Source organism: Leptonychotes weddellii, chromosome 4 (assembly GCF_054177405.1).
Source record: "Leptonychotes weddellii isolate Sample4059 chromosome 4, ASM5417740v2, whole genome shotgun sequence".
Lineage (NCBI taxonomy): Eukaryota > Metazoa > Chordata > Mammalia > Carnivora > Phocidae > Leptonychotes > Leptonychotes weddellii.
The window spans coordinates 78,222,195-78,234,297 of record NC_138372.1 but is presented as its reverse complement, the minus strand read 5'-3'; the positions used below and the strand labels follow the sequence as shown (position 1 = coordinate 78,234,297).

At 38.4% G+C, this 12,103-nt stretch overlaps 2 protein-coding genes across 4 annotated transcripts in view; both read right to left on the bottom strand.

The window, feature by feature from the left end:
• VCAM1 (vascular cell adhesion molecule 1) overlaps positions 1 to 12,103 on the bottom strand; it is a 226,790-nt gene that overhangs the window by 49,340 nt on the left and 165,347 nt on the right. The gene's annotated exons all lie outside the window — the stretch shown is intronic.
• SLC30A7 (solute carrier family 30 member 7) overlaps positions 1 to 12,103 on the bottom strand; it is an 86,360-nt gene that overhangs the window by 13,563 nt on the left and 60,694 nt on the right. For all 3 annotated transcript variants that reach the window (XM_006728174.3, XM_081817051.1, XM_081817052.1), the window contains exons 9-10: positions 8,816 to 8,906; positions 2,809 to 2,958 (exon numbers count right to left, since the gene is read on the bottom strand). In XM_006728174.3, the coding sequence (XP_006728237.1) occupies positions 2,809 to 2,958; positions 8,816 to 8,906 (241 nt within the window). The remainder of the gene's footprint in view (positions 1 to 2,808; positions 2,959 to 8,815; positions 8,907 to 12,103) is intronic.

Genomic DNA, 12,103 nt, shown 5'->3' with positions numbered 1-12,103 from the left:
CTCAGCCATCAGAAAGGATGAATACCCAACTTTTACATCAACATGGATGGGACTGGAGGAGATTATGCTAAGTGAAATAAGTCAAGTAGAGAAAGTCAATTATCATATGGTTTCACTTATTTGTGGAACATAAGGAATAGCATGGAGGACATTAAGAGAAGGAAGGGAAAAATGAAGGGGGGGAATAGGAGGGAGAGACGAACCATGAGAGACTATGGACTCTGAGAAACAAACTGAGGGTTTTAGAGGGGAGGGGGGTGGGAGGATGGGTTAGCCCGGCAATGGGTATTTAAGGAGGGCACATACTGCACGGAGCACTGGGTGTTATATGAAAACAGTAACTCGTGGATCACTACATCAAAAAGCAATGATGTATGGTGACTAACATAACATTAAAAAAAAAAAAGAATAATCACCAATGGAAAACAAAAATAAAACACCCCCTGTTGAGAGATGTGAGAAGGATTCAGACATACTGTGAAGGTCTTGCATGCCTCATTACAAGAAAGTCATACAGACTTAAGAGTGTCTGTTAAAGAAGGGACCTAGTTATTAAAATTCTGGAGTAAGTGGTACCAGCACAGTGCTTCGTAGTAGAGTAAGTCTTGCTGTTGACTACACATAAAATTATTTCATTACTTATTCCCAAAGGAACATAACCATACATTTCTCATTATTAGAGAAGAGAGACATTTAATTTATGCTAAGATCCTGAATTTAAACTGCATATTATATTCTGTTGTCCGTGTCTGAAGATATGATGTATCTGTTTCTCTTCCTCTTCTCCTTTTTCTCTCCTTCTTTCCCTGTGTGTGTGTATCTCTGTCATTATCTCTAATTCTTTATACCATTACCATCTTTTTGTGCTGTGGTTAAAAAGACCAATGGGAACCCAACCATATTTTTCCATACTTAGCACACATAAAGATGGTGTTGGTCAAATACAGATTTAAGAATTTGTTTGTTCAACAAATTTATTATACACGTACATTTTTCTAAGCATTGAGAATGCAAAATCATATTTGGAAGAAACCTGCAGATAAATATGTATATCAAAAGATAAAGTTATGCAGCTTAGAGGGGTCTTTCTGCTTCAGAGAGAAAGTAACAACTGTTGGACCTTTACATTAGAGTAGAATCTTTGTCCCACACAGAAAAGTAAACAGTCTAGAGGGGTATGAAGTATATGGGAATGAATAGCAGAGGCTTGAAAAGTTAATGGGGTCATGCTAGAAAGTTTGGGTTTTATCCTGGTGGCAATGAGGAGCCTCCAAAGTTTTTGTTTTTTAACTTTTTTTAAAAAATAAAATCACCTATATTCACCAATTGCTAATATTTTGCCACATTTGCTTTATTTCTCTCTAAGTATATTTATTTATAATCTTTTTACTTCTGTTGAAACATCTGAAAATTAGATATCCTGATCCTTCGCCACTAAATCCTTCAGCATGGATCTGCTAAGAATGGAGCATTCTTCGATAACCACAATCCATTATTGCACCCAAGAAATCTAACACCTACACAATTATTATGAACTATTATGCAGTCCATATTCAAATTTCCCAGTTACCCAATAGTTTCCTCTATGCCTGTTTTTTTTTTTCCCCCAATCTAAGATTCAATCAAGGTAAGACACTGCATTCAACTGTGAAGTTAACTCCATACTGTTTTTCCCCCCTTTTCATGACACTAACACTTGGTAAGAATCTAGGCTAACAGTCTTTTTTTTTTTTTTTAAGATTTTATTTATTTATTTGAGAGAGAGAGACACAGAGAGAGAGGGAACACAAGCAGGGGGAGTGGGAGAAGGAGAAGCAGGCTCTCCGCTGAGCAGGAAGCCCAATGCGGGGCTTGATCCCAGGATCATGACCTGAGCTGAAGGCAGATGCTTAACGACTGAGCCACCCAGGCACCCCCAGGCTAACAGTCTTGTAGAAGTCTCTACAAGCTGGGTTTGTTCTGCTAGTGACTAGATTCACATTAACCATTTCGGGCAAAAGTACCCCACACTCTCACTGCATCACACCAAGAGGCACAGGCCAGTTTTTAAGCACACATTTTTAAGGCATGGAAACAGTTCCTCATTAGATCTATGTGTTAGGTAATTTTAGCAGCAGTGTCGACATCTAGATTTTTCGCCAAATATTTCCAGCAAACTAGAATGAAAAAAAATTTGTATTCTCTCACTCTTTCCTTAGATGTTCTTGACATGATGTTCTTATTCTCCCAGCAGATACAGAATCATATATATCACTCTTACATTATCAGTCACATGACTATGTCAACTCAAGACAGAATAAGCATCAAGTCAAATGATTTGGCTGCAGGCATGCAGTGACTAATTTATGATTCCAAATACAACAGAATATTAAGCTTTAAACCACACAGAACTATGGCTTTGCTATCACACAAAAACGTTAACATAGTCTACTTTTAGTTAAAGCCACTGACAAGGCATTATTCTTATTCCAAATGCTATTTTAGTTCTTGGCTTTAAACAGCATTTAACATGTCTTATATAAGGAGTATATGGTAAAGGAGAATCTACTTTTTCTTAAGAATTCAAATCAGTATAATGAGAGAACAGGACTATCTTCCTTAAGAGTATTAACTAAAATAAGATCTCCCAATTTTGCCTGTATGGTTGAAAAAAAGTACTTTTATGCTTTCCTCATAGTATTGCATGTGTGTGTGTGTATATATATATTTATATACGTACATATTTAACATGTTAAGTAGTAAATATTTTTTAAACTAGTAGATAAGATAAATTCAAAGATCTTTAAGAAGTTAATGAAAAAGTCATACCTGAGTAAAAATATTATGTGTTTGGCTTAAAATCCACCTGGCATCAGCATCAGGGGCTACTACTAATTTCAAGGTCCCAACATAAACATCAGAACATAAGGTCCAGAAGTGCTGTTCTTGTAAACTGTAAACTCCTTGCAACTGCTGCACCTGAAACAGAAAGGGCAAATATTAACATCATAGGGCCCCCTTATTTTATTATGTATGCTGTTTTATTATTATTATGCTGCAGTTCACTAAAATGCTATTTAGATTATTAACTGTAATACTATTATTATGCAACATATTCAGTAAATATGGATTCTGTTCTCTAGTTCATTATGTGCCATGGCAGGTGTCTGGGAAATGTGAACGATCACATGCCAAAATTTGTAGGGCACAGCTGAGAGAGCACCTAGATGGAAATTTACACTTTCAAGTACATTGATCAGAAAACAAGTATAAACTCATTTGCGTTTAGAAACTAGAAGAACAACAAAGTAAACTCAAAGAAATAGGAAGGAAGGAAATAAAGGACAGAAATCAATGGTCCAGAGACTTAGAAACTACTAGAATTCACAGTATCAAAAAACTAGTTCTTTAAAAGATTACTGAAGTAGAGAAGTCAGTGTTTCCCAAAGGGGGCATATTTTGGACAGGACGGTTTTTCCCTGTGTCAGAAACTATAGGACCCTTTGCATCCCCAAGCTCCCCCAAGGAGCTAAATGCCAACATATACTCTTCTCTAAATCATGTGACAACAAAAAAGAGAAGGACGTCTCTCAGTTTTTACAATGGCTCCTTAAGGTTTCCATAGCCTAAGGCTGACAACCACTGGCAAGACAAACTCTGAAGGAGGTTTGGAAAAGAAAAAAAAACAAACAGGAACTGTTTCCATGCCTTTTTCCATGAAAAAGAACAACTACAAATAACAGATTTTAAAAACCATAAAAGGGAATACTATATGAATGTGTAGCTTGTGAATACACAAAGTATTACCACTGAGTGGAATCCAAACATTCTCACCATCTACTACTATCAGCCTAGCTGAAGACAGCATTATCTCTAGTCTGGATTATTTTAACAGTATAAGTGTAATAATATAATATTATAGTAACTGGTCCATTTCTGGCCTTGCATCTTTTCCATCTATTCTCATCACAGTATTCCAACTGCGATCCTGTTACTTTAGGTCAGATGCTGCCACTTGGCTGTTTAAAATCCTCCAATGGCTTCCCACCTTACTCTGAATAAAAATCAAAGCTTTCACAATGACTTATATGGGCCCATGTCACATGGCCCACTTGTTACCTAATCACCTCCTCTCCTACTAGGCGTCCCCTTGCTCTCTCTTCCTCAGCTAAACCAGCCTCCTCACCATTGGCTGAAAAGTCTGGCACACTCCTGCCGCAGGGTACTTGCTATTCCCTCTGTCGGAAGTGTACCTTCCTTCCAGATGTCTACTTGGTCCACTTTGTTTGGGTTTTTACTCAGATGTCATCTTCTCAGTAAGCTACTATAACTCCTGTACTCTTGGTCTCCTGTTACTCTATGTAAAATAATAATGTTTTCACTTTTATGTTTCTCTGCTATGTTTTACTTTTTGGAGCATAATATCATACACTGCATTATTCATTCATATTATTTATATTTTTTATTGCCTGCCTCTCCAGCAGAACTTAAGCTCAAAAGGGCAGGGAATTTTTTTCTTTTCTTTTTTTTTATGTTTTGTATCCTTAGCATCTAAAACAGTGCCTGGCCCAAGTAAGTGCTTAGTAAATTGTGTGTGTATGTGTGTGTATGATAAATATACATAAACGCACACAAAATAAAAACACAACTTTGAAACAGACAAAAGGGATAAGTTTCTGGAAATATAGAAAATGCCATAATTAAAAAAAAAAAGAAAATGCCATAAGAGAAAAAAATAGAAAATGTGAAAGGACAATTAAAAATTGAGAAGGTAGAGGTTAATGTCCAAAATATAAAAAGAACTCATACAACTCAACAGCAAAAAACCAAACTGATTAAAAAATGGACAGAGGATGGGACTAGACATTTTTCCAGAGAAGACATACAGATGGCCAACAGTGAAACATGCTCAATTCACTAATCATCAGGGAAATGCAAATCAAAACCAAATGAAATACCACCTCATACCTGTTAGAATGCCTATTATCAAAAAGTCAACATCCTTTTCAATTCTGAGATCCTCTGATTTTTAAGTAACCTATTTGGGATATTAATTAAGGAAAAGTTGAACCGAGAACTATCAAAAATTTTCATTTTTTATCAGAATTTGATCAATGTAGGCATTATTTTCTATAAACTCCAAAACAGTTGGTAGGAAATTTGAGACAATACCAACTGTGGCCTTTTTAAAAACTGCTTTTACTGGGAAAAGAGGTCAAGGTGGACTCTTCCTCTTTCGGGATTCTGATGACATAGTGGCCTGAACCTGGTGTCACTCTACATGTTTCTGAATGGCATCCTCACGGGATGGTCTACTGTGAATGAAACAACCGAATGAATAGATCTCTTCTACCTCTAAGAATGCAAGTACTCTTGTAGCTAAGACTAAGGAATGTTCCTATACAAACTGGCTTTAACTCTCCTCAAGTTAAACAATTTGTGGAAAGCGTAGTCACAGATGCTTTTCCTACTCTAACAGTGTGGTATAATAGAAAGGGCATGAGCTTTGGAATCAGAAAGATATGGATTAGAATTCTGGTTCAGCCACTAGCATTTGTGACCTTGGATGAGTTACTTAAATTCTCTGAGCCTCAATTTTACCTATGGAAAGGAAGATAAAACTTACCCTGTATGGATATGGTGAAGACCAGAAACCGTATATGTAAAACAATTAGTACAGGGACCAGCTTATAGTAAGCATTCAATAAATTGCCCTTTCCCTTCACAGTTATGATGACTACCCTACCTTAAAATGATAACCACAAATGATAAATGGGCAACACTTCACTTTCCTATCTAAAAAAACCTTTTTACAGCTTCTCCTCATCCCTTCCTTCCTTCCTTCCTTCCTTCCTTCCTTCCTTCCTTCCAGGTTTTATTTATTTGACAGAGCACAAGCAGGCAGAGGGAGAGGCAGAGGGACAACCAATGCGGGGCTCGATCCCAGGACCCTGCGATTATGACCTGAGCTGAAGGCAGACGCTTAACCGACTGAGCCACCCAGGCGCCCCCCTCCTCCCCTTTTAAAAGATTTAGAGAGCACAAGCAGAGAGGGAGACAGAGTGGGAGGAAGAAGCAGGCTCTCCACTGAGCTGAGAGGACACAAGGCTTGATCCCAGGACCTGGGGATCACGACCCGGACTGAAGGCGGACGCTTAACCAACTGAGCCACCCAGGTGCCCCTCCTCTGGCGTTCTGCGCCAGAGGAGTGTTTGATTATACTGCCTTATAAATGATAAAATAGAAGCACATAAAAATCCCTTATCCTGTACCACCAAATCCACCAGTTGACCCTCATCTATGTCAGCACTTTCTGCCTCCCCTCCAGGAATACAGTACCCCTGGCTCCCCTCTACACTGAATTCCTCCATACTGCTACTGGTTCTATCCTTTTCTTTTTTCTCTTGAGAGAGAGAGAGCACAAGCAGGGAGGGAAGGTGGGAGGGAGGGGTAGAGGGGGAATCTTAAAGGCTCTGCGCCAACACAGGGCTCGAACCCACCACCCTGAGATCATGACCTGAGCCGAAATCAAGAGTCTGACTCTTAACCAACTGAGCCACCCAGGCACCCATGGTTCAATCCTTCTTCATCTTCTCAAGAACTTCCTTCTTGTAATGACCACCTTTATTACCGTATCATTGATTTCTTCCTCTAGGATGGCCTGTTCCTATCAATAACAAACATGCTCTAGAACTGCACTGTGTAATACAGAAATCACCAGACACATGTGGCTATTTAAATAAGGAGAATTAAACTACACTAAAAAATCAATTGTTCTAGCCATACATCAGGTGCTCATTTTGCTTGTGATTTCCCTACTGAGCATTGCAGATTATATAGTATTTCCATTATAGGAGAAAGTTCTATGGGACAGCACTATTCCAGAATATCCTATTTTAAAAACAAACAAACAGCCCTGCCCTGATACTATATCCATACTCAGGCTGTCAACTCATTTCTTTGCTCCCTTTAACAGCCACACTTCTTAAAAGAGTTGTCTGTAGCTACTGTCTTTACTTCCGTAATTCATTTTCTCCTTAATCTACTCAAATCATGCTCTCCTCCCCAAACTCCTCTGAAACTGGTCTCATCCAGGTTATTAGCGCTGTTCACGATGCCAACCAATGATCACTTCTCTGTTCCTACCTTGCTTGCCCCACAGAAAGTGGATCACTGCTTCCTTCTTCAGCTCTGAGAGACTATGCTCTTTTGGTTTTCCAGCTCCCTTCCTAACCACTCCCTTTTCTGGCTTCCCACCACCTGTGCTGTAAACCTGGAGCTGAAAGTAAAGCTAAAAAGAAAAGAGCTTAATTCTCCCAAGGGAATCTCACATAATCCCAATGTTTTATTTTATTTTATTTATTTTATTTTTTTAAAGATTTTATTTGACAGAGAAAGAGAGAGCGAGCGAGAAAGGGAACATGAGCAGGGGGAGTGGGAGAGGGAGAAGCAGGCTTCCCACTGAGCAGGGAGCCCGATGTGGGGCTCGAGCCCAGCACCCTGGGATCAGGACCCGAGCCGAAGGCAGACGCTTAACGACTGAGCCACCCAGGCACCCCCCCCAATATTTTATTATTCATATATCGATGACTCAGAACTTTTCCTAGTCCTAATCTTTCCTTAAAACACCAGATTTTCATGTCCAACTACTTCACTGACATTTCCCCTAAGAGTATAGAAGGCATCTCAATTTTAACATACCCAGATTAGAACTCTTGATTTGGGGGGCGGGGGTGTGGATTTTCCATCCTCAAACCTGCATCAACACAGCCTTAATCTTAACAAATGGTACCAGCATCTACCTAGTTGAGAGTGAACATTTTTTCTCCCCTCCACTAATATAATCCATCTCCAAAAATTTATCCCAAATGTGTCCTTACCTCCATCTTCACTGCTCCCTCGGTAGTCCTAACCACCATTTTGCCCCACTTAAATGACAAGAACCTCATAACTGGTTTTCTTTGCTTTCATTCTCTCTAGAATTTGTTCTCCAATAGCAAGCAGAATAATCTTTTAAAAACACAAGTTTTATGACACTCTTCCTCCCTAAAAACTTTCTAATACTTCCCACTGGATTAAAATTAAATCAAAACCTCTTAGTAAGACCAAAAATCTCTGTATGATCTGGCCCCTACTATTCTCTCCCCTTTCCAGCCAATCCCTTTATTGACTATGCTTTAGCCACAGTGACCTTTTCTTCTGGTCTTCACAACTCTAAATTAGTTCCAGCCGTAGAACTTCTGCATTAGCATAAAGTGTTCCTTTGCCTAAAACACTCTTCTCCAGGATTTTCATAAGGCTGGCTCCTTCTTGAATTTCCTTGAATATGACCTCCTTCATGAATCTAAGGTAATCATCCATGTCTACTACATCACTTTTTAAAATTTCTGTTATAGTAACTATTATGGATATTTTCTTATTTATCAATTTATTATTTAGTACCTGTTTTTCCCCACTAAACCACAATCTCTTTGAGCACAGACACTGTCTGTCTTGCTTACCCTTATATCTTTAGTACCTTATTAGAATTTCTGGCACAAAGTAGGAGCTCAAAAAATATACTGAATAAATGTTTATATCATCTGCTATTTGTATCTATATTTTAAAAGAACTGCTCAAATTCTACATGAGGACAATTTCTACCACATTTTCTTTAGTATAGTTCAATATTTTCCAATGATTTTATTCTGGTTTGTATAAATGGCATTCATGGTTAGCATTCAATCTTGGAAGAAATACTAAATTACACATATGCTACCCATATTTGTAAAAGTTAAAAACCCTAACAGCTTGGAAACAATATAAAATCTAATGGTTTGGAAGCTTTGAAACTTACCCTCTGGTAGCACTGAGGCAGAGCATTTTCTAACACCGGAGGAGTTCTCTGCATTAATATTCCAACAGACTCTCTTAAAAGAGGAATAACACTAAAGAAAAGGAAGAAAAAATTTATTAAAGCCACATTCTGACAATCCCATTCTGTAAGAAAGTAATAATATAACTCTCTATACTAGAATGTATCAAGATTTATCAGAATAATATGAGGAAAAAGAATCTAGTTGTTCTTAAATTTTTCATGTGATCAGTAAGTTATTATCTAAAATAAAAGAGCTAGATAAAATGTACCAATGTATGAAACACTAAACTATACTACTGAATAGTACTGGAGCATCTAAAAATCTAAACATAGCAGTCATTCAACTACTATTTAAAATATGATTTCAACTGGCCAGAATCTTCCAAAGTAATCTCTAAGACATATCATGGTCAATTGGTCCTTAATGTTTATCAAATATTTACATGTATGTATCTGAATAGTACTGTAAAGGAATATACAAAAAAATTAATATGGTACATTAGTCCATTCATCCAATATTTTTATAACCCAATTATATATCGGTCTTCTTTCATTATTTAAAAAATACAGAAGCCTGGATATAACCACAGATCTAGTGTATCAACACTGTTAGTGATAGGGCCCAAATGTCTGTGTGTGTTGATGTAGCTAGCTCTCCACCAGTATTTGGAAATTACTGCTTTAAGCTATTTGGATGATTAAATGTACAGAAACAACAGTATAATGATAAGGGTGACTCTAATGCAATAGTTCTCTTATTTAGACATCAAATTCACCTTACAGTCTTGTTTTCATTTCTGACATATTAAATCAGAATCTTTGAGGGAAGGTCAAGGCCATCTGTTTTTTTTTTTTTTAAGGCATCTCTTTTTAAAAAGCTCTCCACACGATTCCAGTGAATCAGGGTGGCAAGGCACTGCTCCACAGGCAGACGGAGAGAGAGCTTCATTACACTTAATAGCTTAAGCCAGTGCTCTCTTCTAAACTTGGAGAATCTCAAAATTTCCAAAGACCCCTCCTAATTATAGCTGTCGGAGACAGAGATAAAAGGAACATATATACATTTCAAGAAAGGTAGAAGTTGAAATGTACCTCAAAAATTAGTGGTATTTCTTTTTCAAGTTTTATTGTTACTTAAGTAATCACTACACCCAACATGGGGCTTGAACTCAGGACCCCAAGATCAAGAGTACATGCTCCTCTAACTGAGCCAGCCAGGCACTCCCAAAATTAGTGGTATTTCTGACAGGTGGAAAGGAAGAAAAGACATTAAAATAACAAAGACATAGGAAATGGCCACAGGGAAGCAATGACAAGTCCACTCCCACACTTTATGTGCACAGTGGTAAGTACTTGGATAATGAGAATAAGACAGGAACAGAGACAACTAGGAAAATTAAACAGATAACTGAGAGAAATAACCAGTGTCTAATTGGATATAGTGAAGAAACAGTGCAGCGACTTGTGTAATCCCCTAACTCTTCTCTTGAGTGTGGGCTGGATCTAGTGACTTGCTGCTAATGAATAAAGTACAGCAAAAGTGACAAGATGGTACTTCTAAATTTCTAAAATTAGATTAGAAGACTCCGCCTTCCATCTTGTTCACCCTGCTCTCTTGCTCTCTCACTTCTTTGCTCATGGCTGTCAGGCTGTGAGCTGTTCTATGGAGAGGCTCAAGTGACAAAGCACTGAGGGATACCTCTGGAGAGGAACTGAGACCCTCAGTCCAAAAGTACAGAAGGAACTGACTACTTTCAATAACCACTTCAGTGAGCTTAGAAGTGGATTCTCCCCCAAATGAACCTGGGAATAACTGTAGCCCTGGCTGACACCTTGACTGGCATCTTGTGAATGAGCCTGAGCCAGAGAGCCTCACTGGCTATGATCAGGTTCCTGAACCAAAGTAAACTATAAGATAATGCCTGTTATTTTAGCTACTAGGTTTCTGTATAATTTGTTATGCATCCTTAGATAACTAATACAACCATTCTTCATAAAACTATTAGACTAATTTATCTAAAATCAGTATCTGATCCTATCCCTTCCCCATTAAAAAAATCCCTTAAAAGCTCCCCAATATCTTGGGGATTAAATGTAAGCTCTTTAACATGGTATATTTTTAGATCTGCCCCACCTAGCTTCGCCTTCTATCCTTGCTTCACATTTTCAGCCCTCTAAATAAACATACTTGCACTTTACTTTTGTTTTTTTTTTAAGATATTTATTTATTTATTTATTTATTTATGAGAGAGAGAGAGACAGAGAGACAGAGAGAGCGCACAAGCAGGCAGAGTAGCAGGTAGAGGGAGAGGGAGAAGCAGACTCCCTGCAAGGAGCCTGATGTGGGGCTCGATCCCAGGAGTCTAGGATCATGACCTGAGCCGAAGGCAGTTGCTTAACCGACTGAGCCACCCAGGCGCCCCTGCACTTTACTTTTGGCTGTTCCTTCTTTTCATGCTTTGCTCATGCTGTTACCTCTGCCTAGAGTGTCCCTAAACTGCCCTGTAGTCTGGCTTCTAGTCCTTCTCTAAAATCTCAAGTGTCGGGGCACCTGGGTGTCTCAGTCGGTTAAGCAACTGCCTTCAGCTCAGGTCATGATCCCAGGGTCCTGGGATCGAGCCCCACGTCGGGCTCCCTGCTCAGCGGGAAGCCTGTTTCTCCCTCTTCCACTCCCCCTGCTTGTGTTGCCTCTCTCGCTGTGTCTCTCTCTGTCAAATAAATAAATAAAATCTTTAAAAATAAATAAATAAAAAATAAAATCTCAAGTTTCACCCCTTCTAGGGTATGTTTCCTGATCCCAAATTGTTTTCCAACCTGTATGAAATGTCCTCTCGGGGCTCCTATTAAAAAAAAACAACAAAAAAACTGATACCTGTGGTAAGGTTAAAGGGGGAAAAAGCAACTGGAAGTGGGGTTAAGGATTCTGACAGTAAAAGAATATTGGTTATCCCTTCATCTAACCTGAAGAGCAGTGTCTGTTTCTATCTACTGTGCTGGTACTATAAGGTGAGCATTCCCTGGGTTATAAAAAAGGCAAAGAGAAACAAGATGGTAGACTCATAAGGTACAATTCAACCATTATGACACTTTTCTTTCCTCTCTCCATCATTTTTAGGGAAAAGGGAAGGATCAGGAAGGAATATTTTTATATACATAACTTACAATTTTTAGGTTTTCCTACTTTCCTTACTACTATTCAGAAAGTGAGGCACCAAAATGGTCCTCCTAGAATATGAAAAAATTCTGAGAATAAAAAAAGAGGTTTTT